Source organism: Rhea pennata, chromosome Z (assembly GCF_028389875.1).
Source record: "Rhea pennata isolate bPtePen1 chromosome Z, bPtePen1.pri, whole genome shotgun sequence".
NCBI classification, from domain to species: Eukaryota; Metazoa; Chordata; class Aves; order Rheiformes; family Rheidae; genus Rhea; species Rhea pennata.
In genome coordinates, this window is record NC_084702.1 from 37,759,178 (window position 1) to 37,783,728 (window position 24,551).

The window sequence follows — 24,551 nt, forward strand, 5'->3', positions numbered from 1 at the left end:
AGGACAATAACCAATAAAAAATGAACAGCAAACACTGCCAGCAACAGATAACACTGCAGAACAGTCAGAGGGACAAGGAAGATTTTAATATTTGATATTCACATTCTCAAAATATTTAGCTGGTCCAATTTTGCCAGCGAGAAGCTGAGTCTGTTAACCCTCCCACTACTGCGCTCGTGGATCTTGCAGGATGAGTTATTTCTGTGTTAGAACAGCCTGATGGAGGAGCGCACTCCCCTTCGCAGCACACCACTCTTGCCAGAAGCAAGCCTTTCGAGTAGCCAGATAAAATACTTTGTCCTAGAACAACCATTCCTATATTCCCGTTCTCTATTTACTGGAACGGTCTCCTTTACAACGTATTTTTGCTCATCTATATTTCACTACAATTGCCAAGCAACTGAAGAGTTCTCTCAGTAGTGTTTTAGTGCCAAAGTGGTGCATCAAATACTGTTTTGACCAAACTTTCAGAAAAGGCGTCATCTCCCCCAACATTACAGGAGAGATGCGATGGAGAATGATCGCATTTCTCGCTCATCAATGAAATCAGCTGTTTGCAGAGTCCTGCCCAGCATATCGCAGCGTGATCCTGTTCTGCTCAGCAGTCAACTCTCTTTACACATGTAGGGAAAAACTACGAATAAATAAAAACTAAAGTAGCTAAGAGCTGTGGTGAAAATTTTGTGATGCTGAGTTCTGGATGCTTTTTACAATCCTACGTAGTTGCCTGTTTCTGAGTTCAATCTGTGGTGGATATCATTTTAAGTAGGAATTAATGTTTTCAGAAAGGCTGGAATCAGTGAAAGTATCTCCCTTTCTCTGCAAGCATACAGACTCTGCTTTTTGTCTGCACAGAGCCAGTAGCGTAAGTTGGAAGGTTTTCCTTGATTTCCCTTTAAAAAAAAGGAGGGGGAAGAAAAAACTGTCCTTCCTTTTTCACTCCCACCACCCCAGTAAAAAAACTCACCTCTCTCTCAGCAAAATGAGCATGCCTTGTTACATGCTGCTCTGTAACTATAGGAGCAAATCAATAGCAGCTGAATGCCATCTGCTTCGGGCAGCAGAACAGCACCAAAAGTGTGAGCAATGCATCTTCCCTTATTGAAAGGTTATTTTATGCAAGTAAACAATTCATCGTCTTCTTGCACGCTTGATGCTCATTTACCACTTTTGATCAATAAAATATGCAAAACAACAAAAAAATTGAATCCTAAGAGTGGTTCTGATGCCAGCGTGATAGCTAATCAATATCAGGTCTCTGTTCAGTAAGGCAGGCAGTAGGGTAAACTCTCTATTGTGTGAACCCTGGAAATGTGCGGAAAACTGTCTTTTTGCCTCTAAAATACAATAAGGAGAGTGAGAAACACAACTTTTATCCTGCGAATTAAAAAAGGAGAATGAAATAGGACGCATTCTTTTAATTGCAATTTTTCCCTTCGCTGTGCAAAGGGCGTTGCGTCAGGGTGCCCAATGATTTGCCGCAACAAAGAACCTGCTGTAATGCTGTTGATAGAGCTATACTATCATTTAACATAGCTATTTAGTTAAATCATAGCCATTACAAGGCATGCTTTGGATGGCAACCCACTGTGTTTCTTTCTAAAGCTGTTCTACCTTATTAAGTCTTGGTTTGCAATGCATTCATGTTTCAGGTGAACTCAGTTTTTCTGTTAAAAACAAACTGCTATGGGAATTTCTTTCGCACAGTGTTTCTTTTAGTCAGACCACAAACTGCCTTATTACATTAAGCCTCTTGACAATTGATTCAAGTAGAATACTTCTCTCCCAGCAAAGAAAACAACATCATATTATAGATATTGCAGAACAAACCCTCCAATTCAAACTGGTTTCTAAAATAATATAAAGTATTCAAAATGACTCAACAAAGGCTCTCTAATTTAGTGGACTATACATCCTAGTATTAAAAAAAATATTTAGTTGAGCAAAATATTTGCAAAATATACCACAAAAATAAATCTGCAAGAATTAGTTGCACACTCTATGTTCTGATCAGCATTTATACCACACTTTCTGCATTCTTTTTTCCTGCTTGTATACAGAAGCACAATTATTCAGGTATCTGGATTTCATTTACTTTTGGTTCTTTGAACTACAAGAACGCTTTGGCACACTTCTGTAAAAGGATGTCTTATGTGGGGTTTCCACTTAAGAGAATTAACGAGACTTTTTTTTTAATTAAAATACTGTTTTCTCTATATATTTGCAAAGCAAAGACACTTCATAAACACTGGCTACGAATTTTCCAGAAAAGATTTGCTGCAAGAAACCTAAACAATACTACATAAAAGACAAATTCATAATCAAACATAAACCGTTAGAGGCAAACACTAACTTTCAGTCAAAAAGTAGCACTCATATATAGGAAAGAAAATCTCCCAACCATTATTCAGTTCTCGTAATTCTTACAAAAACAAGACAACCGGATGAATCTATCTATAAATCAACTTGTATAGAATTTTAAATTGGTAATTAACTGGTAATTAATAAAGCCAATATTACAGATATGAAAACAGACTTTCTTAAATGTCACCTGACCAACCAACCAAATTTAATGCAAGACTGAGTAGGTTTAAGGTTTGTTTAATTCTATGAATTACAGCTGATCTGTGAGCAACATTTCAATTTTGTTCTCTTACAATCCTGCATGAATTCAAACATTTGTAGCTATATCTGGCAGCCCCCTGTTCTATTTCCCCAAGCATGGATCAAGCTTCTTCTGTCTGCCTTCTACATAAAAGCATATCAGCTCATATGAACCTCAATATTTAATCCCATTTATAGAAACCAAAACAGTTTTGATCAAATTAATAATACAGAACATGGTAAAGAAAGTGCAGTAGCTTTGAGTCAATGACCCAACTAGCAGCAAGGGTATAATTTAAAGTCAGAAATTTCCAGTGCATGCACCGTTAGCCACAGTGAACCTGTTACTGCTCTAAAGGGAATTGTTTGCCTCTTATTAGATTTTCTACAGCACAGCCATAAGTGATAAATGTACTGCTGTACTCACTGTCAAGTTAATCAATGCTGCCAAAGTTTTGTTGACCTAACAGTAATCCATAAAGTGAGCGGCATTTTCTCTATCCCTATGACATCTCAGTCCTCAGTGGAGATACAAATCTTACAACAGCATCTTAAAAAAAATGGAAAAACAAAGCAAAGCAAAGTGTGTGTGGGGGAGATATTTTCAAAAATGTCTTCAAATTAGCGGACTGTGAGAATTCCCTGTCTCTCTGAGAACTTGTTTAAAAATGAAAGCCACACAATGGATTCAGTCTGATGGCTAAAAACTAGCAAATGGATAACTTCACAGAGGATAAAGCCTTGTCTATAAAAAGAAAGTAAAAAAAACAGCTGCAGGAGTCTTCCAAGGAAATGGCAGTGTTTTAGAGTGCCATTTATGTGTGACTCCAGATTAGCACACTGGTTCAAACAGAGCCCAGTGCAGCAATTCTGAGGATGGTAATGTGAAAACAACAATAAAAATCCACTTCTAAAACTTGTCTGCTGCTACACCTGACTGTAATTCACAATCCATGAGAGGAATCACCATTGCAAAGACAAAAAAAAGTGAGGAAACGGTTCCCGGTAGAAAGAGCTGCTCTATCAACAAACTGCTGCCATGCTCTCACAAGCAATTACAGACATATGAAATATGAATTGCCATTGATTTTTCTTCTAGAGGTCACTCTGCTCCATGTTTTACGCACTCTAGGCATTTATTTGGGTGGCAAACTGACAAGTTTTTGCAGAATTAACGGAGCAACGTAATCCTTGCTCAGTCACAGGTACTTCATTGTGGCTTCTGCTCCTTGACACCTGTCCCTCCCAGAACTCCTGAGCAAGGCACTCCTTGGTAAGACAAGGAACTGTGCAATTACCTGCGGAAAAGAGCCCAGCCCAACTTGGTCAGCGAATGCCTGTTAACCTCTTCTGCGCTGATGACAAACGAGCAGCATCAGTCAAAGGAGTACGTTTATCACAACAGACTTGGCTAAAACGCTCCACATTCTTGGTATTGAAAGAGAGATGATTTCTCCCTAAAGGAGAAGTAAAATTCCTGGCTACCCCCCGAACAGAACTAACTTAACTATCTGGATTTCTGTTAAAAAAATGCTCTAACTTTAAAGTACTGCAAGAATGCCAAGCTACTCTCTAGAAATCTCCTGTTTCCAGTGTTATTTTCACATTTAGTGATGCTCATGTTCCTTACTCAGAAACCAGAGAACTACTTAATTTTGACTGCTAAAGCCTCTGGGTGAGGTTGAAGCTGGCAATACACAACCACCACATATTCTGGCTTTTTTAGTCAGCTACCTTCTTTACACTTATTATTCATTTTTGGCACACAGTCGCAGCCTCTGGGTTCCCCATGCAAAAGGGTTTTGCAAACAGGGTAGGTTGCACCTCCACAGTGGTTATTTCGCCTCTGAAGGCTCTGGTTTAATTTACAAGTTGGCTTTGTCATCTGAAGCTAAGCATAAATTATTAGTTGCATTTCCTAGTGTCTCAAGAATAGCACTACAATTCTATGGTACAGAAAGCTTAGTCATGCTTTGGATAGAAAGATAAGCAAATAAAAGAGGAATATGTCATCAACACAAATGTGTCTGGAGTAGTGGTGCCCAGAAATCAAAGGAGGATGTGGATAAAGTATCAGGGGTTCAGCAGAAAGAAGTTACAAAGAAACTGTAAGTCTACAGAAAAATTTGCACTCTGTTGACTGGACACAGGGCTGACCTTTAACATCAACATATGACACTATGATATTTAAATTGAATGAATCAGTCAAGATGACAAAATGAAAATTTGAAAAAGAATTGAAAGGTGTAAAGATGGGTATTGACATATGAATATGAAGGAATCAGCTACATATATAAAAATGGTAACATGGGGCCTTAGGAAAACAGCAAATTTACTACAGGCAAAATAATTTATATGTCTCCATCCACAAATAACAAGTGTAAGCTTCTCCATCTGTCTAATATATCAGCATCAAACAGCGGTCTGATGTTGGATTTCCCTCTGGTTTCATTTATGAATCTCACTCTTTGCAAAAACAGGCAAAAATAGTTGTCCAAATTAGATAATTTTTTTTGGTCATATCCACTATTTTTATGTATTCTTTTTAGGGCATATCTGGCTGCTAGACCTCTTCACTGAAATGCCGTTCATACTCCTACATGAGTAATACTGTTCCTGAATATTAACACTAGACCACAGTTATCAACAACCTCCTACATCATTAGAGCACAAATTCATCATAAAATCCACCAACCTTTATTTCCACTACTAAGGATACAAAGGAAAATACTGTAACTGACCTGTGCTCAAATGCCACGTCTATGATGGCATGTCTATTATCACAGTGAACGACACCATACTATCACAGTTATGAATACTCTGTTTCCCTACTGATGATGATATTCAGGAGATAAGAAATACGACACACCAAAAAAAATGGAAGAACTCGTCCTTCAGTGAGATACTTGCAACTGGAATGACATTTTCACAGAACGCCTATGGGGAAAGTTAACTTTGACATTTTGATTTTCTTAGAACAGACATACCCAATGGGCTGCAACAGCACAAGAAGAAAGAACTTTGTTCAATCATTTCAAAATTGTAATTCCACAAGAGTAGATTCCCATCACATACTTGCTTTAATGGCCACAGATGCACCATAGAAACCCCAGTTCCAGGAAAACAGATGCTAGAGTTGCAGTAGTTGGTATACTTGTGCCATCAGTTCAGATGAGTTACACTAGCAGTGCAATGGACCTAGCTGAAATAGCTCTATAAAAACTGGTTTAGAAATGAAAGTGTGTTTGGTGTGTAACAGATTATGCATACATTCTACTACTTTCCTCTTGATGAAATAATCTAGAAGCGCTTTATTTGAAAGCCTTATGTACAGAACAAATATCAACTGAACCAATGTGCAACACTTCCTTTGACCATATTAATACATACACAAGAGTCTATACATTTATTTCAATGTTACATGACAGAGGCTTTCTTCTCTGCTGCTGCAGGACCTTGGGGGGAAAAACCCCGGCAGTTTTCCTACATTTTGTCACTAAGGGAAATATCCAGAGGACCCATGTGGAGAATGCTACTTGCAGCATGTGTGTTAATACTAGTTGGGATACACAGTCAGTTGGGAGAAAGAAACACTCACCAGAACTGCCCCTGGGTACCTGCCATTAGAGACACCCACCTGTACTAAAGAGGGAACAAGAAAACAAGGAAAAGGCATCAAAAATCTAATGTGGTAGGCTTAAGCCCCCAGCAAACTTAGCAATTATTGGTTAGACTCTGAGTTTTAGATACAATTGGAAGTAAATTTTGTGACTGGCCCTGAATTGTGATATCTGTGATTTTCTTGCGTCTTATTTTCTTGAAGGACATACATACGTAGTAAAGGTGTTAAATGTGATTTGACATTCCCAAAACAGATCTTAAAAATAAATGCCTTTTAGTGCCTTTATTGTAAGAAAATTTCTGTACCACAAACAGAATTTTCCTTTGTTTTAGTGGCTACTCTCAGCCCTATTTTGTTTCTTTGCCATTTCTTATTGCTTTATGTAAAATCTGCAATCATTGACAATGTCGGTTTACTCTGACTCTTATACTAAGCTTTGAACTAATTGCTCTCAATTAATCTGTTCCACTCTTTGATAGCTTATTTATCAGATTGGGAAAGATAGATTTAATAGTGCTTGCTGGAAACAAGTTCTTTAATTGGAAACACCAGAGTGTTTAGCTCACTTCGTGCTCTAGCAATTAAGGACAATTTGGAAAAGCGTTTTTCCCCCTACTATTGTCTCCTTGATTAAATTTCCAAAGAAGCAGACAAAACAAATGACAATACCACCTAGCAATATTGGTGCAAATAAAAGCCCAGCAGCCAAATTACTTACTATGAGAAATGTGAACCATCCCCATCAATTCCAATGCTGTGTTACATTCATTTTGCTGTATCTTTGCTTCCCAAGTAGGTAAATGGCAAAATTTCTTTCAAAATGCACAGCTCTATGCCTGCCTTTATACAATTATCCCTTTCCACAAATAAGCCAAATCAACAGCAGAAATTATTTTTCTTGATTAAGCTCCCACATTTCTCTTGGGATGAAACAAAACAAACAATTAATCTTTCCTTATTTGTTCTCAGAAGAACCTGCATCCCTTAAACGTACGATAACCAGGGTACCTGTGGCAGGCAGTCGGCAGCAATTAGGCTTGTGCTGAAAATGAATGGACTAGAGGCAGAATACCTAATCTGCTGAGAGTTTCTACAAGAGGGCAAGGTTACACCAGGAAAATTCCCTTGCTGTGGAAACACTGTTAAAAATTACCACTTGACTTCAGCATAATTAACAAGGTTTGGGAATTTATATGAACTAAGTAATTGAAAAGAATTAGCAAGAGATATATACATTAATCTTTACCAGTTACAATGTGCTTAATGAAATTAAAGGGTCTACTACTTCACTCTGTTTCTGCAAACTTTTTTCATCTATAGAACAAGAAAAAGTATATTAGAGAAAGACAACAATAGTTGTGAGAAATGAAAAAGAAACTGCATCACAAAACGTAATTTTTATATTGATACTATTTGAAAATTCTGCTGTATACAAAACATAGTATTTATCAGAATAAGAAACTACAAAAGTTTGATTTTAATGTCCGTGGAACAGTTACAGGAAAAAAAACATACTAGAACACATAAATTTAGGCATCATTTAGTAATGTGCACTTATTCCTAAATATCATGCACTTAAAGTCAAGTCTTCCTCAATCAAGATGTCCTACAATCAACGGCTTCAGTGAAACGAGCATTTTTTACTCGGAATTAAATCCACATTATATTTGGATTATAGAGAAAAAGAACAGGTGAAAAGAGAAATACAATGGCGAGCAGTGCTGATATGTGTGGAAGAAGTCAGCATTATCACAAGATAACAAGTATTTGCGATTTCCATGTGCTACCTTATGAATACAAGACCTCCTTCCCTTAATTTACCCTGAAATCCTTCAACATATCCTTCAGAAAACACATGGAAGACTGCATAAATACCAAGAAAAGGCAACACACAGAAGAGAACTATTTCTAAGGCAAGAGAGCCTTGTTTACCATAGGACCAAAGCACGTGGCTTACTGACCACCCTCCCACGACCTGCTTGAAGACGGCCAGTCGCCTCTCCATCTGCTCACTTTTCTGAAGTGCTCCCAGACCAGTTTGTACCTCTTGTTTAAGAAGCCAAAGAATTTTGCAAAGAATTTTTTTGCTCCTGTGCACTTTCATGCCATACCCTTAAAGCAGATGCTCAGGAATTATTGCTCTTTTAACTCAGTATCTTTCAGGTAAAAAGTTTCATGATGGCGGGTCTGCAGCACATTGAGAACTACAGTTTACATACTACACTAAACATACACAGAGTCAAACAAAAACACTGAAGTTATTACACAATACTTCAAAGTATTCAGTATTTGTTTTCTTTCTCCTACCTCCTGATGTGGCCTGTGTCTTATGCGCAAATTTAAATCCTGCTATAAAGGATTTCCTCACGAACTTTTCCCCAGCCATCATGGGCAGTTTATAAAGGTATTAACGATTGATCCTCACTCACTCAAAGAGTGTAGGCAAAAATGTAACCATTTTGGCAGACCTATGTCTAAGCCACCTGATCATTTAGGCTGCACATTACTGAACAATCAACAGAAGAGTTACACATGCAATAACAGAATCCTATTCACTGGAGAATAAAATTTTCCCTTCATTGGCAGTTCATCAAGTATCTTTACAGAAGAGTTTTGAAGAAAGACCTTAAGATCTAATTTGTCTCCAAAGGTCTATTTGAAAAAGCAATTACCATCTGTATGCTACAGAATAAGAATTAGCTTATGTAAAATGACAAACAGTTGGAAAGGAAAAAGTGTTTAAAATGCTATAGATTGATTTAAAAGATGAGGAAACTGAGTCATTCTACTGCAATATAGGTCAGAATAATAAAGATCCTTTGTGAGAACTGTAGCACTCTCCTTCCTTTACTATAATGAACAAAAATTGTTTGACCTTTTTTTACAGACAAGCTCATGAAAATCTATTAAATATTCATTAAGGAAAGAAAACATAATTTACTGTCTGCATGTCAAATAGGGAGTCGCCTCGTAGACCAGAAAGGTGACTATTCTGCGTTTTATCATGACTGAATAAAAGAACTATCCCCAAACTTTGTGCTTCTCTAGAGGGAATCACAGATAGGAGAATGATTGACAGGCAGCAGACTACAGCAATGATAGCAGTGAGCCAGAAAATGGGAAATCAGATTTTAATATTCCTAGTTCAGCTTTAACTGGCTGTGACATCTTGAGCAGAGAACTTAATTTCTTTGTCTCCTCTCTCAAAACATTTTAGAGTTATTTAGAGCATAGGCAGGCCATGACAGAAACCACTTCTTGTTGTGTATATAGATACAGTTAGTACATTTTGATGTCCAATTTAGCTAGGGCAAAAGGTCGTGATAATACAGCATTATGATATATTGTGCAATTAGAATGAGCACTTATAAATGGTTTGTAAACTTGTCATGATTTTTAATGTAAATTGTACTTTTAATTGAATATTATTTACTTTGATCAGCCCTGACATGTGAAATAAGAGTGAGGCTCATGCAGTACAATTCTATAAGCAAACAAGTAGATTTTTGAAGAAAACGGGGGGAAAAAAAACATGTATGTAAAACACAGAGTAGCACCACTTATGAAGCAAATTGCAACTCTTAAAACAAACACAAACTAGTTAAATTTCCTAAGCATGTTTGAAAAAGGCCTGGAATATTTCCACAGGAAACATCTTTGCAAAAGGGTACTCTTAAGAAATTGATCTCCTTTAAATTATCTGCAAAATTGTTTTTCTTTCCTTTTTTCCCTTGCTTTCTACCTCCTGTTTGCAAATATGCAAGCCTGCATCTGTCACACACACTTCTTTAAAACCAACAGCCACCTAAAACCAGCTACATATCCAGACCACCAAAGAAACACGTATGCACAACAGAATCTTAAAACAGCTAGTTGCTGCAATGATGGATTTAAGTTATTAACCGATCAAAAAAAGATGGATGGTGGTCTGCTTTTCTTAATCTACATCATCATCTAGATCTATTTAAAGATATGTGGTGTACTAACATATTTAGTTAAGGTTTCGATAAAATCAGTAGAATAATCTGCCCTGTTACATTGAGACTGTATCGATCAATAAAATCACTTGTACTAGGAAAGTACTGTTAAGTACTGACAATCCCAGCCATTAATATTATTTAACACTCTGCTCACAATCTTTAATGAGGACAAAGAACATTTTGTCTTTTAATACTTACCATACTACTGCTTCTAGAGCTCCTTATAGGCGCAGTTAAACCTTGATTACTGCACACTAATGGAGTTGGAGGAGGAACATTGAATAATTTTGGATAATAATTTTCAGTGTCCAAAAATTTTCAGTGATTTTTATCCAGTTCTCTCTCTCTCATACAGTGAATGGTTAAATAGAAACACATGTGGGGGATTCAACAGACTTTCCAGCAAAACACTAGTTAAATCTTATTTCACTATATTCAACTTTCACTTGCATCTTTATACAGCCAGTTTCATTCTTCCCATTGTACTCACTTGCACTTAAAACCTCTTTCCAGAAATAGCAATCAGGAAGATAAGTATCTGCTCTGTGCTTGATAGGAAATTTTTTTCTGCAAATAAGCCTACTTGGTGTTAAATTAGTTAGAAATAGATTATAGAGTATGTGCACATTGGACAAAGGGAAGGACTGTTTCTCCAGAAATCTTTGTAGTGGTTAATGAATGACACCAGGAAGTTGAAGTGATTTTTATCCATCTCTCTCTTTCTCATACAGTGAATGGTTAAATAGAAACCTTGTGAGAAAAAAACCCACAGGTCAGGAATGCACAGAATAAGGTGCAGAAGCAAAGAAAGTAGGTCTAGACTTTCCACAAACATTATTAAAAGCTTAAAATGTCTTCCTTTGAGTTCAGCTTTTAAATATACAGCTCACTACCTCCTGCACAAAAAGCATTTGGGCTTACAAGAGGTTTTGTACAGTGGCATCTGACTTGTGCAACTCTTTGGTGTATCACTATGACTCAGCCATGAGTCATACGGTGGTAACCTTTTTTCTTTCGAGATTACTGTTCACCATACACACACGCCTCAACTCATGAAAACACATTTATGTTTAATCTCATTTAATAAAAAGATGAAACATAAGGATGTATTTAATTATTTTCAGGACTAGATAAGAAAGGCTGTACTGCCTCAGACCAAAGGTCCACTTAGCACTGTAACCCATCTCCAAAAACAGCCATAAGTAGATACTAAGGAAGAGCACGAGCAAGGCAAGCATATGAGATATTTTCCTTTAATACTTTACCATTTTCCAAAGTTATTTTAAGCTCAAGGATTTTCTATGCCAGATGTAAACTGTTCTTCCATGAGCCTGTCCAGTCTTCTCTCAAACCAATTTAAACTTCTTGTCTTTCCAACACCCTTTGGCAAAGACAAACAGGTCTACCAGAATAACTGAATTCTTAATACAGAGATTCTTAATTCATTTCTGAGAGTATTAGGCAGAAAGAACAACTGTAATGAATATTTAAATTAACAAAATGGATAAATGTGATGAATGCAACCTGCACAGAAATAAAATTTGAATAACCTAACCATTCTATGATAATTTTTGTTATACTTCCAGAATTAAACAGTAACCAACTTGATTTATTTTCACTTGGCAAAAGCAAAGGAATTCCTCATAAAAGTATATAAATTAAATACAGAGACCTCTATTTCTGAAAGGCTCGGCAACAGCACAGGTTCAAAAACTTCTGTTCCTACAAATAATATATTTTTTTTCTTTTTAAATACTGATAATGCAAAGCCAAGAACTGTTTCCGTTAGAAAGCACTTATAGGTTGCTTCTGATCCTAGAGGCTCACATCAGCCTCAAATAACCCACAAATTAGGACCCCATTCACTTTTATTCACAAATACCCAAGGAAGGTCAAGGATTCCTATCCTTTGCTGCAGGATGAAATGCTGCATTAGTTCTGCAGATCTCTAGAACATATTTTCCAAATCAGCAAAAACTTCCTTTCAGCATTTTATTTTTTTTAAATTTAACTCAAAATTTTCTCAAATCAGCAGCACACAATTAGATCAAATTAAATCAAAACAGTTCAATAGCTTTAGAAGGCAAAAATTCAGATAGATGACTAAAAAGGAATTTTTCTAGGCCTAGGGGAGGTTTAAACATGCCATTTACATTTATTAATTTGTTCATATCCATTGTCCAATTAGAAAAGACTTTATTTGTTCCAGATTTATCATAAGGACTTTAATATCAACATTTATTGAAGCAATTAAAGAAAATCATTAGCTAGAAGGACATCTTTGGCCAAATTTTCAGTAAGGTAGTTCCCCTTCTGCAGTCACCAATTGTAGAAATGTCCCATTTATCTTCACTTTTTCAGCTACTGAATTGCTCCCAAAACAAGTGGAAGAAAATGAACATAATAATTGGTGATTATCTCCTGCATGCTTCTGATGAACTTATTCATGAAGCAACCACACAATAATCATCACTATATACACTGTTTTCCTAATTCCATCCTGCTGGAAATGAAGACAGTTAAGGAGGACAGGATTGTGTTCTACTTTCTTAACAGAAGAAATCATAACAGATACTGTTTTATTTATGATTTTAGGAAGGATTGGTAGGTTGTTTCTTTTTTTTTCTTTAAGGGAGTTACATTTTGGAGAATACTGAAATATAGGTCAAAGTGCTTCTCAGATCATGAGATTATTTCCTTAAATGGAAAACAAATCTCTAGTCCAGTTGCATAAACTCCATAATTCATTTTGAAGATTTGGATTCCTGAAACTGCTGGAATGTTGAAGTTTACCAAATTTTCAAGTCTCACAGCCAAGCAGCACTTTAACCAATCTTATCTCCAGGAATCAGGACTGTTCTCTTCGCAAAAGTTCAAGACTAAATAAAAGCCAAGTATGTTTTCTTGACCCCAAATGAGAGAGAAAGATTAGCTCTACATATCATCTCTGCTTACAGACAGACAGAGCAGTTCAGAAGGTTTACAACCTTCTGTTATATACTAGATTCTTGCTGCTCACAAGAACAATTTCTTCAGATCACTCAAACCACAAGAAATGAGTTAGCATCCTCAAGCTCATCAGAAATAAGTGCCTTCTCCAAAACCCTTCTGCATAACTAAACCATTTCAGCAAACACTAGTGGCTGCATAGTCCCATTCTGAGGGGTAGGTGCCACCTCAGAGCAGATTCTGTTGACTATGTCTGTTATCTTGTTGGACTGATGATAGCAGCAAATGATGAGATTTCTTCTGCCCAGGGGGGTTAGAAAATATCTATTCCATTGAATTCTAAAAGGCAGACCTGTCAAAGGGCAGGTCCCTAGGGTAGAGAGACTGGATGGCAATAACATCCACTATCAGCTTAGTGGGACGAGGACATGACCTAACTCTAGATCAGTAGAGGGCAGGTGGTTAGATCAGATTTGTCCCTGCTACCAAGTCACTGGAAACAAGGTCCATAAAAACTGCTCTTCTAAGATTAAATCATATAAAATCCACTTGCAACAAACAATGATTAGATTGACAGCAGAGCTGCAGTGACTTCAATAAACAGTTAGATAAGGTCCCTCAGGGCTGTCCTGAGGAATCCTAATGATGTCTCCAAAGTCTAAGATATACCCAACTACTTGTTCAGTTTCTCCATCCAAATGACTGACTGTTGTTGTACACCAGTATCTGTGCATGAGGGAGCATATCAAGGGATCTGTATCTTCTTGAAATACACTATCAAAGGAGACCATATTTCTGCATTGCTTTGTGATAAACAGTCTGAGATCACACAGTAGATTAAAAAAAGATCTAAAAACTGTAACGCTAATTGACAGCCTGTCCTGTCATCTTCCACATTTGACTCTAACTTCTAATACTTTCAAGTAAATAAACCTTTCACCAAACTCACAGAATCAGTATCAGCAATCACAGACTTTTAATGCAAGTCCAGCTGGCAGCTGTGCTCAAACTGGAGAACCACCTATACACCTATACAACCACCTTCTTCAAATTCGTATGTTCTCTCTTTGCAACACCAAACTTCAAGAAATTTAGCAATAGAAGTTTCATAACCATAAAAAATTATAGCTAAGTTAAAAGTTCTAGTGCAATCTAATACTACTTTCAGAGAGATTTTTGTCAGCAATATTGATTTATTTTAAATATTTTATATCAGAAACAGTTGGATGCTAATCTCCACTCTATTACAAGTTAAAATCTCAGATACAGAAGTACGTTTCTATGAGGTCAAATTTTATATCACACTGTAATTGAATCACACAGAGAGGTGACTGTGAGCAGGTTCTTAGTTGACAGCCAGCACAAGGTAATCAGCATGGGGTTAGCCCAGCTCCAATGTCAGTAACAGGTAATTGCTTTTTAGTGGAGACAAAACTAGCTCAAATTAAGTCCTACTTGCTATAGGTTAAGGTCATGCATGGGGACAGTTACTATGGATTAGCAGAGGAGCAACAGCTTACTGCTTCATACTAGTTTACTTGAGTGTTTAGATCCTCATTCTGTATTTCACTTTTTTTGCATCTTTCCTCACTTATAAATTGAACAATTCTCTTTTCCAGTTGTCAGTCAGTTGATTGTTCACAAGCAACCTATGTTGTTACTGTGCATACTGTTGAATTACCACACTTACTCTTTAAAATAAATACATTAGTCCTCACACTGTTCCATAGTATTAAAAATTAAAGCTGTAAATTCCAGTCAAACTTGTAAAATATGGAAGTCACTTAAATATATAAGCCAGTCATTCACAATTCCATGCAGAAAATCAATCCATTATCAAGTGAAAAAAATCCCCATTTGGCTTTCAAAACCACAAAAGCCATCTGATGAACATTCGCTGACAATGGATAGGGATAAATTTTAAAAATGAACTTTCGTATAGCACAATCTAATAATATTTGGCTTATTCATAGTTTTTCTACTCCAGAAAAACAAAGAAATCATTTTGGACTTCTGCCTCGCCACTTAAAAAAACAGACAATGTACCCTGAAAGGATGCAAGAGGGTGGTTTCATCACAAACAGACCTCAAAGATGTGACAGTGTACTGACAATTGCAGCACTTTCCATCTTAAAACAGTGGAATTTATTGCTTTTCTTGCTCCTTGATACCAATTATAACATATAAATTTCATATAGTAATTTTCATTCAAATTTCAACTATAGAGGACTGTACTTACTTAATTAAAATTATATTAAAACCCAGCATTATTAGACCATGTCTGATACAGATCTGTATTTTTCCTGCAATCTTCACGGCACAGTACTTGATGCCTGTACAGGGTTTCAAGATGCAAAATATATAAGAAATGAATATATATTGCACTAAACAAATCATTTGGAAGCAACATCTGCGTAAATGCTCAATCTCTGCATAAGATCCCAATTGTTTCTGAAAAAAACAATAATAAACCAATTATTGCAATGGTTTGGTAGCTACAGAAATGGTTAACTAGCAGTATTAACCAAATTGCTTTTAAAGACTAACTCTCCTTAGTATCACCTGAAAATTGTTTGCAGTATTTTATATACATGACATTAAATAAAAATCTGATCATACATCTTCCAAAATGGTAACACATTCCTACATCGTGTCCTAGAAAATGCTTGGCACTTTTAAAAACCTGATAACTCAAATGCTTTGATATGAACTTAAAACTTCCTAAAATATGGACCTCATGATTTAAAAATATAAAATTTCATTATAGATTAGTTTTGTTTTCTGTTTGCTAATTTTAAATTAATGACTGCTTCCCAAGAATTTTTTTTTTCTTTTTTAATTTATTATGCACATAAGCATGGATTTACTTTAGAGGTTGGCCTTGTTTTAAATGGGGTGTTAGACCAGATGGATAACCTCCAGCAATCTCTTACAACCAAAGTTACTCTATGTTTCTGTGGTACCTAGTGGTGATACAACAGGGGAAAAGTTAATAAAATTTACAAGAATGCAAGTTAATCTTAACTCTTCCAGTAGAGGGGGATGTTCTTTTACAGTTTATCAGCAATTAAAAAGTGCTAACCAATCTACCTCTATACCTTTGCAACAAAATCAGCCTTATAACAGAAATAAACACACGTGCCTTAGTAGCAATATTCCTCAAAATATATTTTTATGCAAATCAGAAAAAAGGAAAAGGTTACAGCAAATGTTTGCAAGAGAAAAACATACCAATGACAGCAAGATGTGCTGATAGTCATCAACAACAAAAAGGCTGTACTTCTTTTCCAAATGCAAGTCTTTCCAAGAACAGCTTTCTCCACCCACATAATAAACATAATCTTTTAGATACCACTAATACAATAAAACTCACAGTGCAGGAAGAAAAAAAAGGATTACATGTTTCAATATAGCAATAATAACAAAATATTTAAATATAAAAATAATACAAAAAATAAATTATGTTGCCTCAAACCGTCCCTATATCTTGGGGAAAATGTAAACTGTATTTTTCTCCTTATTTCCAAACTTAATTTTAGAAGTTTAATGTCAGAGGCAATACTTTCTAACATGACATTACAATTCTTTCTTCCTCCTCAATTTGTTTTCTTTTACAAACCTTCCTGAGAATCAGGGAGGTTCCTGAGCAGTGCAGGTCAACATCCATTTTCTTTGGTGGCAGTTCACTGTCAATTATGTTGCAGTTCACCACTCCTCCAGCTGATCCACCACAACTGTGGATGATGACACAAATCAGATCTCTGAAATGATCCGAGTGAAAATAAAAAAGCCCTACTCTCACTCTTACCATCTGCCCAAAACAATTATCTTTTGGCTCAGATCATTTCCATGACCCCCTTTAATAAAGCAACACTTGCATAAGCACAGCTGAAGGTGCAGTGAACTGGAAACATGTATAGAAATACCTTAATCTGGCTTTACCACCAGAGAAATGCCTGTGGAACCACACCACCAGGCTTCTCCAATTTGTAGGAGGAAAGTGTTTGAAACAATCATGGTGAGAGCAGAAATTCCATCTTCTAAAAAGGAAGAGGTTTATCACCTCTATATTTAAGTGTCTATACACCCAAGTCATTCCTGAAAACTCTGGCACTTTGCGGCAAAATTATAAGCCAAGCAGGTAGAACTTGGTCCTTTAAATGCAAATGATCAAACAGAATGAGAGGAATATGAGATGAGAGGTGCCTAGTTCAACTAGAAGAGTAATTCAGACACAGGCACATACAGTACAGAGATATGAATCTATTGAGTTGATTCTTCCCTTTAAACAGATATCAATAATAAAACTGTCTTACTCCTCTTCTACAGCACTTTTCACTGGTACAGTCAAAGAAATTCTGGTAAAAATATTATTCTCCTTATTTTAGGCAGAGGAAAATGAGGTGCTAGTAGGTTCTCCAAAGTTAGACATTAGCCAATGGCAGAACCAGAAACAAAACAAAACGTCTGGTTTTCTAGCAGCTAAGCTCTTTCTAAGTGAACAGAAATTATCACTGCTGCAAAGTTTGTAACTCATTTCTCACAGCTAAAATAGCTCATCAACAGAAGACCTACTTAATACCTACAGTATCTTCAAAATGCTTTGGATACCACCATTCTGAAAACAGACACAGCTTTTACTGTCTCACTGATGAAAGGAGAGACTCACCTGCAAGTACAACTCCAGGCCTTGCCGTCGCTGTTCCAGGACCTTTGGGACCCAGTTCCTGACATGCTTTGAAGGGATTTCTGGTGTTCTTATAAACTTCTTGAGCTGCAGACAAAGAGAGAGAAAGAAATGCAGAAAACCTCCTGAACACATTTATGGCCAAAATGGGACAGAACAGGTAAAATAGCTACACATATAAAATGCAGTCCTGTAACTCACCTGTTACTCAAATTCAGTGAAGTAAGCAACAGACTTTATTATCTCTCTTCACACCTAAGGTTGCAGACAAAAGTTCTCCTGCCTAGCTGCCCTTCTGAGTGAAGAGGGCAGCTCTTCACTGCCCTGACACATTTTTGGAAATTTTACAACAAAACTGCAGCATCTAGGTGAAAATACTCGAAAGTGAAGACCCCATGACATAGAGGAGAGTCTCAGCTCGAACTGAAGCAAAGTAGCAACAATCTTGGACTCCATATGACACCAGCAATGTACAAGGCTGAACCTCAGGAAGCCACCCAGGAGCCACCGAGGCTGTGGCAAAATGGCTTGAGCTCAGCTCACAGCCACAACGAGGAGGAGGAGGAAGAAGCTGAGGAGAAAGGAGCATCCAGAATATACAAGAGAGGTATTCAACACCCAGCTCAGCCATGAATGCCCTGGAGATGTAGCATCAGCCCGTCCTGTGCTTCGGTTCCCCATTAGTTAACCTGAGATCATGCCTCGCAACATCACCAGGAAGTACTGGGACGTTACCTTGATACGGACAGTGACAAAGCATCACTGCAATAATTTCTCACTCTACGTCCACTCCATTTTTGAACAGCTGGAAGAAGTCTAGGGCAGAGAGCTAACTGTTTTTCTGGAGAGCTAGCAACCAAGAGAGTGAAATATTCCTCCTTCCCAGGCTGCAGCAATAAATTGACAGTTACGTTTAATACTTTATACAGAGCAATAGCAAGATTGCTACTGAATATATTTCTAGAAGCTCGACAATTGTTTCTCTAAAGATTCCCACAGGGAAAACTTTTATAGATATATAAGGAAATATGTGTGTATACGTATACACGTGTCCATATAAACAAACATATATTCTGACAACACTAACAAGTCCCTTTCTAGAACATAATATTATTTTCAAACCCAATCAAAATTAACATTTTGCTCAAAACTAAAGGACAAAAAACAATAACCAGAACCAACTCCATTGCATTTTAATAGAAGGTGACATTAGACAGTCTTTCTGTTGGATATTGCCTCTGAGTAAACACAAGGCAAGGAATGCAAGAAAAGAAACTCAAAATTGACTTTGACATGCATACCCATGGGAAACTGAGAATTCACATTTCATCTTTGAGCTTGCTGAGATGTCACCATAGGAAAAAGCAGTGCAACACATCAACGTCTCCACAATCACAAGTAACGAAGCTCCAACAAGGAAACCTCAATTGCTCCGGAAACATTTTTCAACTTCCTTATTTCTTAACTGTGCTACATTACAATTAAACATGAAATGACAAAAAGAAACAAATGTGCTTCTACTAAAGTATTAAAAAAGCCCATTTTTTCCTCTACCTCTGTAAATTTATCAGGAATGTTGAAGAAGCTATGATCACAGTAGTGCAAATCATGACAGCACTTGCAGATGAGTAACAAATTGCTCCAGATGAAGAGAGAGAAATCCAAAACAATACAAGCTTCCACTAAGGCTTAGCTGCTTACAAGATAAATACTGTGTGGCTGACATTTCAGCTGATGATTAACAATCCTTTTTTTTTTTTTTTGGCTTGTGACTGTGTGATATAAAGTATCCAATAAACACAGGCTAAAATGCACAAGCATACATACTGTGTGTAGGTATAACACCCATGCGACTGTGGTGTATGTACAAAGATGTACAAAGACTAAGTGATAAGCACACCTTAAGCTTATAATAATCCAATAATATATTATAAAATAATAATGGTTACTATAATATCTAAGTATATTATGTAAATCTCCCTATGTTAGTTATATTGCTCCAGACTTGTCCACTACTCATGAAATACTTATTTATCTGAGGATAATTACTGTTTGTAATAACTTCCTGTCTGTAACACTGACCTAACGCTTAACTGAAATACTGTTGGCTCCATTTTCCTCAAATTTAAAAGATAGCTCAAATCATCAATTAAAAAACTATTTTTCCAAGTGTGAAAAGTCAATACAATTTAGAGTATATAGTAATTGCTTTAAAATTATAAACAACCTGCAAACAAAGATGTAAAACCTAATAGTCTTGAAGATTTCACTGCAGTTGTCATAACACTGTCACTTTCTAACATTCTTGTACTAAAAAGAACTACCAATATTTTAAAATATAAATGGAAAAAATACATAAAAGAAAATAGGAATACATATAAATACGCAGTTGTATTTTCAGCTACATTTTACAGACAGAAAGAGTTTTATACTTTCTAAAGATGAATGTTATGAAAATAACAAAAATTCTGTGCAGATCTGAAAACAGTACTGTAATGTGAAAGGTGCAGAGCCTGAAAACCTACCTTGCCATTCATAACCAGGCCAAAATATAACGGCCTACACAAACTATAAAACAAAAGCCAACAGCAGCAGATGCTTTCTATCAAAGGAGTAACTTGTACTCCCAATGTATCATACCGGGCTTGAAAAGATTTTAAATCTTTTTCATTACAGTCAGATTGCAGAGGAAGTGGTATTTAACTTTTTTACTCAATTGGAATGCAGGAAAAGGTGAACACAGAAAGGAGACAAATCAAGCCTTATTTAAAAAAAATGCATCAAACCGTTAACTGGTATTCTGATGAATGAATAACCTCTTATCTTATATGAGTAATGGAGTCCTTCCTGCATATAATGCCAGTACAGTATGTTCTTATCGGGTAAATGGTACCACCTCTCCTATAGCCTCTACTTCAGTTTTCTACCAAATTTGTTTCCAAAACCTTTGCTTTTCCTACTCACTGCAAGACATCTCCAGCACTCAGTATACCTTGAATATGCAGCAAATTTAAAGATACCTTCCCAAATGACATGCACGCACAGCTCTCTACAGTGAAACTTGCACTGTAAATTAAAGGGGAAAAGAAGAACAGATAATGAAATGCTCTGCTGGGATGCTGAAAGCACATCTGATATATAGAGACCAGTGTAGATTGTGCCACGTGATGTAAACAAACTGTTCACACGAGCGAGATACAAATTTAAAACATTCTTCTTCAGTAAAAACTGTTTGAATACACATTACATCTTGTAGAAAAGACAAATGTACTTTCTTAATAGAGCTTTGAGATTTTCCACTTCTTCTAAAAGAAAACAAAGAGAAAAAACAAAGGTGAAACTGCCTAGCATGTTATTATAGAAGACTTTTCTCCAGTATTTTTGCAACTCTGAAAGCAATAAAACAGTTCAACCAGTTTGTTTACTGAAATTTTACTACAACCAAAAATAAGACTTAAGCAATGAAGCATATTATGCCAAAATATGCTGGGTGCTTTGTATCTGTACAGAAAACAAGCAAGAAAAAGCCAAGTCTGTACTGTATTTTAAACAGATAACAAGCAGATGAGGAATAAGATGTAACCAATTGAACAGTGCTGCAAAGAATGTCCTGTTAGGATTCCCATTCTTCAGTTTTGTTTATTTTGCTACTATTTTTGAGGAGAGAAAAGGGCCATCATTTATGGTTTTCCTGTTGTTCTAAGAAGAAATCTTTAAAGAGAGGAGCTGTTGCAGAGGAATGGAGGAGATGAATTGCAAGGAGACAAAGCTTAAAGTAAGACTGCAGTCACTCACTACATTTGTGGTACAGTGAGGGAAACGTCTAAGCATAAAACAAGACATAGACAGGAACTAAACTGCAGTACTTCAAAAATTACAGTGAAATTAGACAACACCTAGAGGACCCACTAAGCTTGTATAGGTGTGTTTTAATCACATAAATCCTGATTGTCCTTTCTTAGTGTTTCCTAACTTACTTGTTCCAGTAATCTGTACTCATCTGCTTTACTTTCAAGTACAGGACTATTCTCATACATCAGGAACACATGCACATAATGTGCTGCAGGAGTGGGTGGTGGTACTGCTAATTCTGACACTATTGCTCATCAGGTATTTTACTCAATCAGAACACAAGGGGGAAATACCTGAGAGATACCTGAAGTAAAACAGCAAACAAGAAAATGCATATTAAAGTGCAGCAGCTAATATCACAATGGGGACTAGGAACAAAATGTTGAGAAATATATGCATGTACCAATTACTATGCAATAAAGCAAAATACATTCTTGCTCTTTGAACTTTCAAGGGTCAACACACAGTTGAGTTGAGCTGTCTTTTGCTGCCCCACATTTGCATATATCCATGCTCCCATACCATATAAGCTGGCAACACCCACCTTCCCTGCCATCCGGATAAAGCCACCCCCTTGAATGACTCAAGGCCACAAGCAAACTTGCCGGTGTGGGTGAGCAAGTCTTGTGACGCTGCAGTGTCAGCCGCTGTGTCCCTGGGCTCTTCTCTGCCTTTTGCAGATACAGCTTTTTTATTGCAAAGGCAACTGGCACCAGCAAAAGCAAAAAGTCTGCATACACAAATGTCCTGTGACCCAGGTCCTAAGCCAGGACGATTGTCCAGATGCTCTTCCTCCCAGCCCCATGTTCTGTAAGCCGCTGCTTTTTCAGAAGTCTCATTCACATTACTAGGCCCCTATAAGACAGAAGAGGTGTAAAACTTGCCCTACAGGTACACAGCTGTAAAAGCAGCAGCCAGTGGGGCCTGCAGAGGAGAAATGATACTTTAACATTGATCAAAATAATTTAAAGAATAGCTAATGGCTACCCAATTTTGAAAGTAGTCAGGAGTTAGTTTCCTTTTAGATATTAATAGGATGAATCTGAAGATAAACTGAGCAGCTATTTTATATCACATTCACTCTATGAAGAGCAGTGGAATGAGAAGATCTGCCTGGTCTTTTTCACTCCCTGTTTCCTGGTGTATACAAGTTAGCAACAGTTAGCAGGTTAGCAGCGTGATTTTTTAGAACTAGCAAACTGTTTGTCTAAATAGATAAAAACCAAAACCATATTTATTTGCTATAGGCATGTGCCTTATTTCATGATTTTACAAGGAAAAATATGCCACAGGCAGAGCACTTTAGGAATACAGTATATAAACAATAAGTGAAAAGGACAGTAAGAAACCTTTGAGAAATCCTCAACTTCTTCAAGAAAATACAGGAGTTTTCAACTCTTTGGGGGACACTTCAATCACAAGACATATTTAAGACAGGCAACAATTTCAAGTGAGGGGAAAGTTATCAACTAAGGTGAAAAAAAGCTACATCTACTAAAGAAAGAGATAATTACCTTTTTATGAAGAGCATGGAATTCACTATACCTCTTCTCAACAAAATGTTTTCTTCCACTCATTAGCACCTCTATTTTAAAGACCTATAAAATTGCAAATAATAAAGAGGACATTAACCTTATTTGCTCAAACATTTCTATGATATGGTTGTGCATCTTACCCCTTTAATTACAGTAGTTGGTCCCCAAAAGCCCATGACTCAAGAGGCACAAAAGCACAACTATAATTAGTGAGTACTACGGCTAAATCCTATTAACAAATTTGGTCAGCAAACACACGGAAAGGTTGTTAAGCTCAGACTGTATAGTATATATTAAAATCTAAAAATTAAAATATTCCCTTTCAAAAATATTTAACATGATTGGAAGTTGGGGAAATAAAAATGGTAAGAACAAAAAGACAAGAGAAAAAAGAAATAAGGATTCATTAGATTAACTTCTTCCTAATCTGCATATTCATCTCTAGTCTAAGCCAAGCCTGTGCTACCATTCACTTTCTGAGAGAGAAAAAAAAAGAAAAAAAAACCACAGCAAAGGCTTGTTTTCTTTGTGTGATACATGTGACAGCTTTAGCTGCTGCTTGCGAAGGTTGAAAGGCCAGGAGAAGCAGCTCGCCGGATTCACTAATTAGCAGTCACTAACATGACATTTGCTTGATTCTCAGGTCATAGGGTCAGTTCTGAGGGCAAGCAATGAGAAATATTTTGAAGTACTCAAGAAAGCGTAGTCTATTAAATGAAGACAAGAGCAGCAGAAAAGCCATACAAAAAAAGGTGCCTGGTCTGTCCAAGAGTTCTTTGTTTTCTGCTTTGCTCAGAAAACCCTGGAAATAATTATTTCCAAGACAACTACCAACTACACTCAGGACAGATGATTATATCAAGACCCAAGTCTTAGGCCATATCAAAAGTCTTTTAAAATAAATTTGCAAACAGTGTTTATGTCTGAATGCAGGAAAAAAAGGGTTTCTGTCACAATACGTCCAGCTAGCATTGATCAGAGCAAACATACAGAAATCATTTGAATAAATGCTTTTGATTGTCCACCAAAACCAGCTTTTAAACATAGGTCAAAAATGCTACGCTTCTTACTGGCTAGCCAAACTATATTAGAAACAGACAGCATTTTATTTAATCCAGACTGAAATGTGTCTACTTTTGATCTAATGTGGTATGGATGGGGACCAAAGTCATCTCACACCAATGTTTACATTACCGATTAGTTTGGATCTTTGTAATCCATCAAAATAACTTGTGCTACATTCCGCTTCTTTGAAAAGGACTATTTCTGTGTCCTAATCACTGGGAACAGATGAGAGACCTTATTTGGGTGTATTGATTTCT

General features: G+C 36.6%; 1 protein-coding gene across 3 annotated transcripts in view; it reads right to left on the reverse strand.

Annotated features, from left to right (window-relative positions):
• The window catches only part of SNX24 (sorting nexin 24), an 86,316-nt gene that overhangs the window by 18,801 nt on the left and 42,964 nt on the right, over window positions 1-24,551 (reverse strand). For 2 of the 3 annotated variants that reach the window (XM_062600303.1, XM_062600305.1), the window contains exons 2-3: window positions 23,209-23,292; window positions 17,825-17,929 (exon numbers count right to left, since the gene is read on the reverse strand). In XM_062600303.1, the coding sequence (XP_062456287.1) occupies window positions 17,825-17,929; window positions 23,209-23,292 (189 nt within the window). Of the gene's footprint in view, window positions 1-16,774; window positions 16,890-17,824; window positions 17,930-23,208; window positions 23,293-24,551 lie in introns of those variants that run through there. The other variant, XM_062600304.1, reaches the window with a different exon arrangement.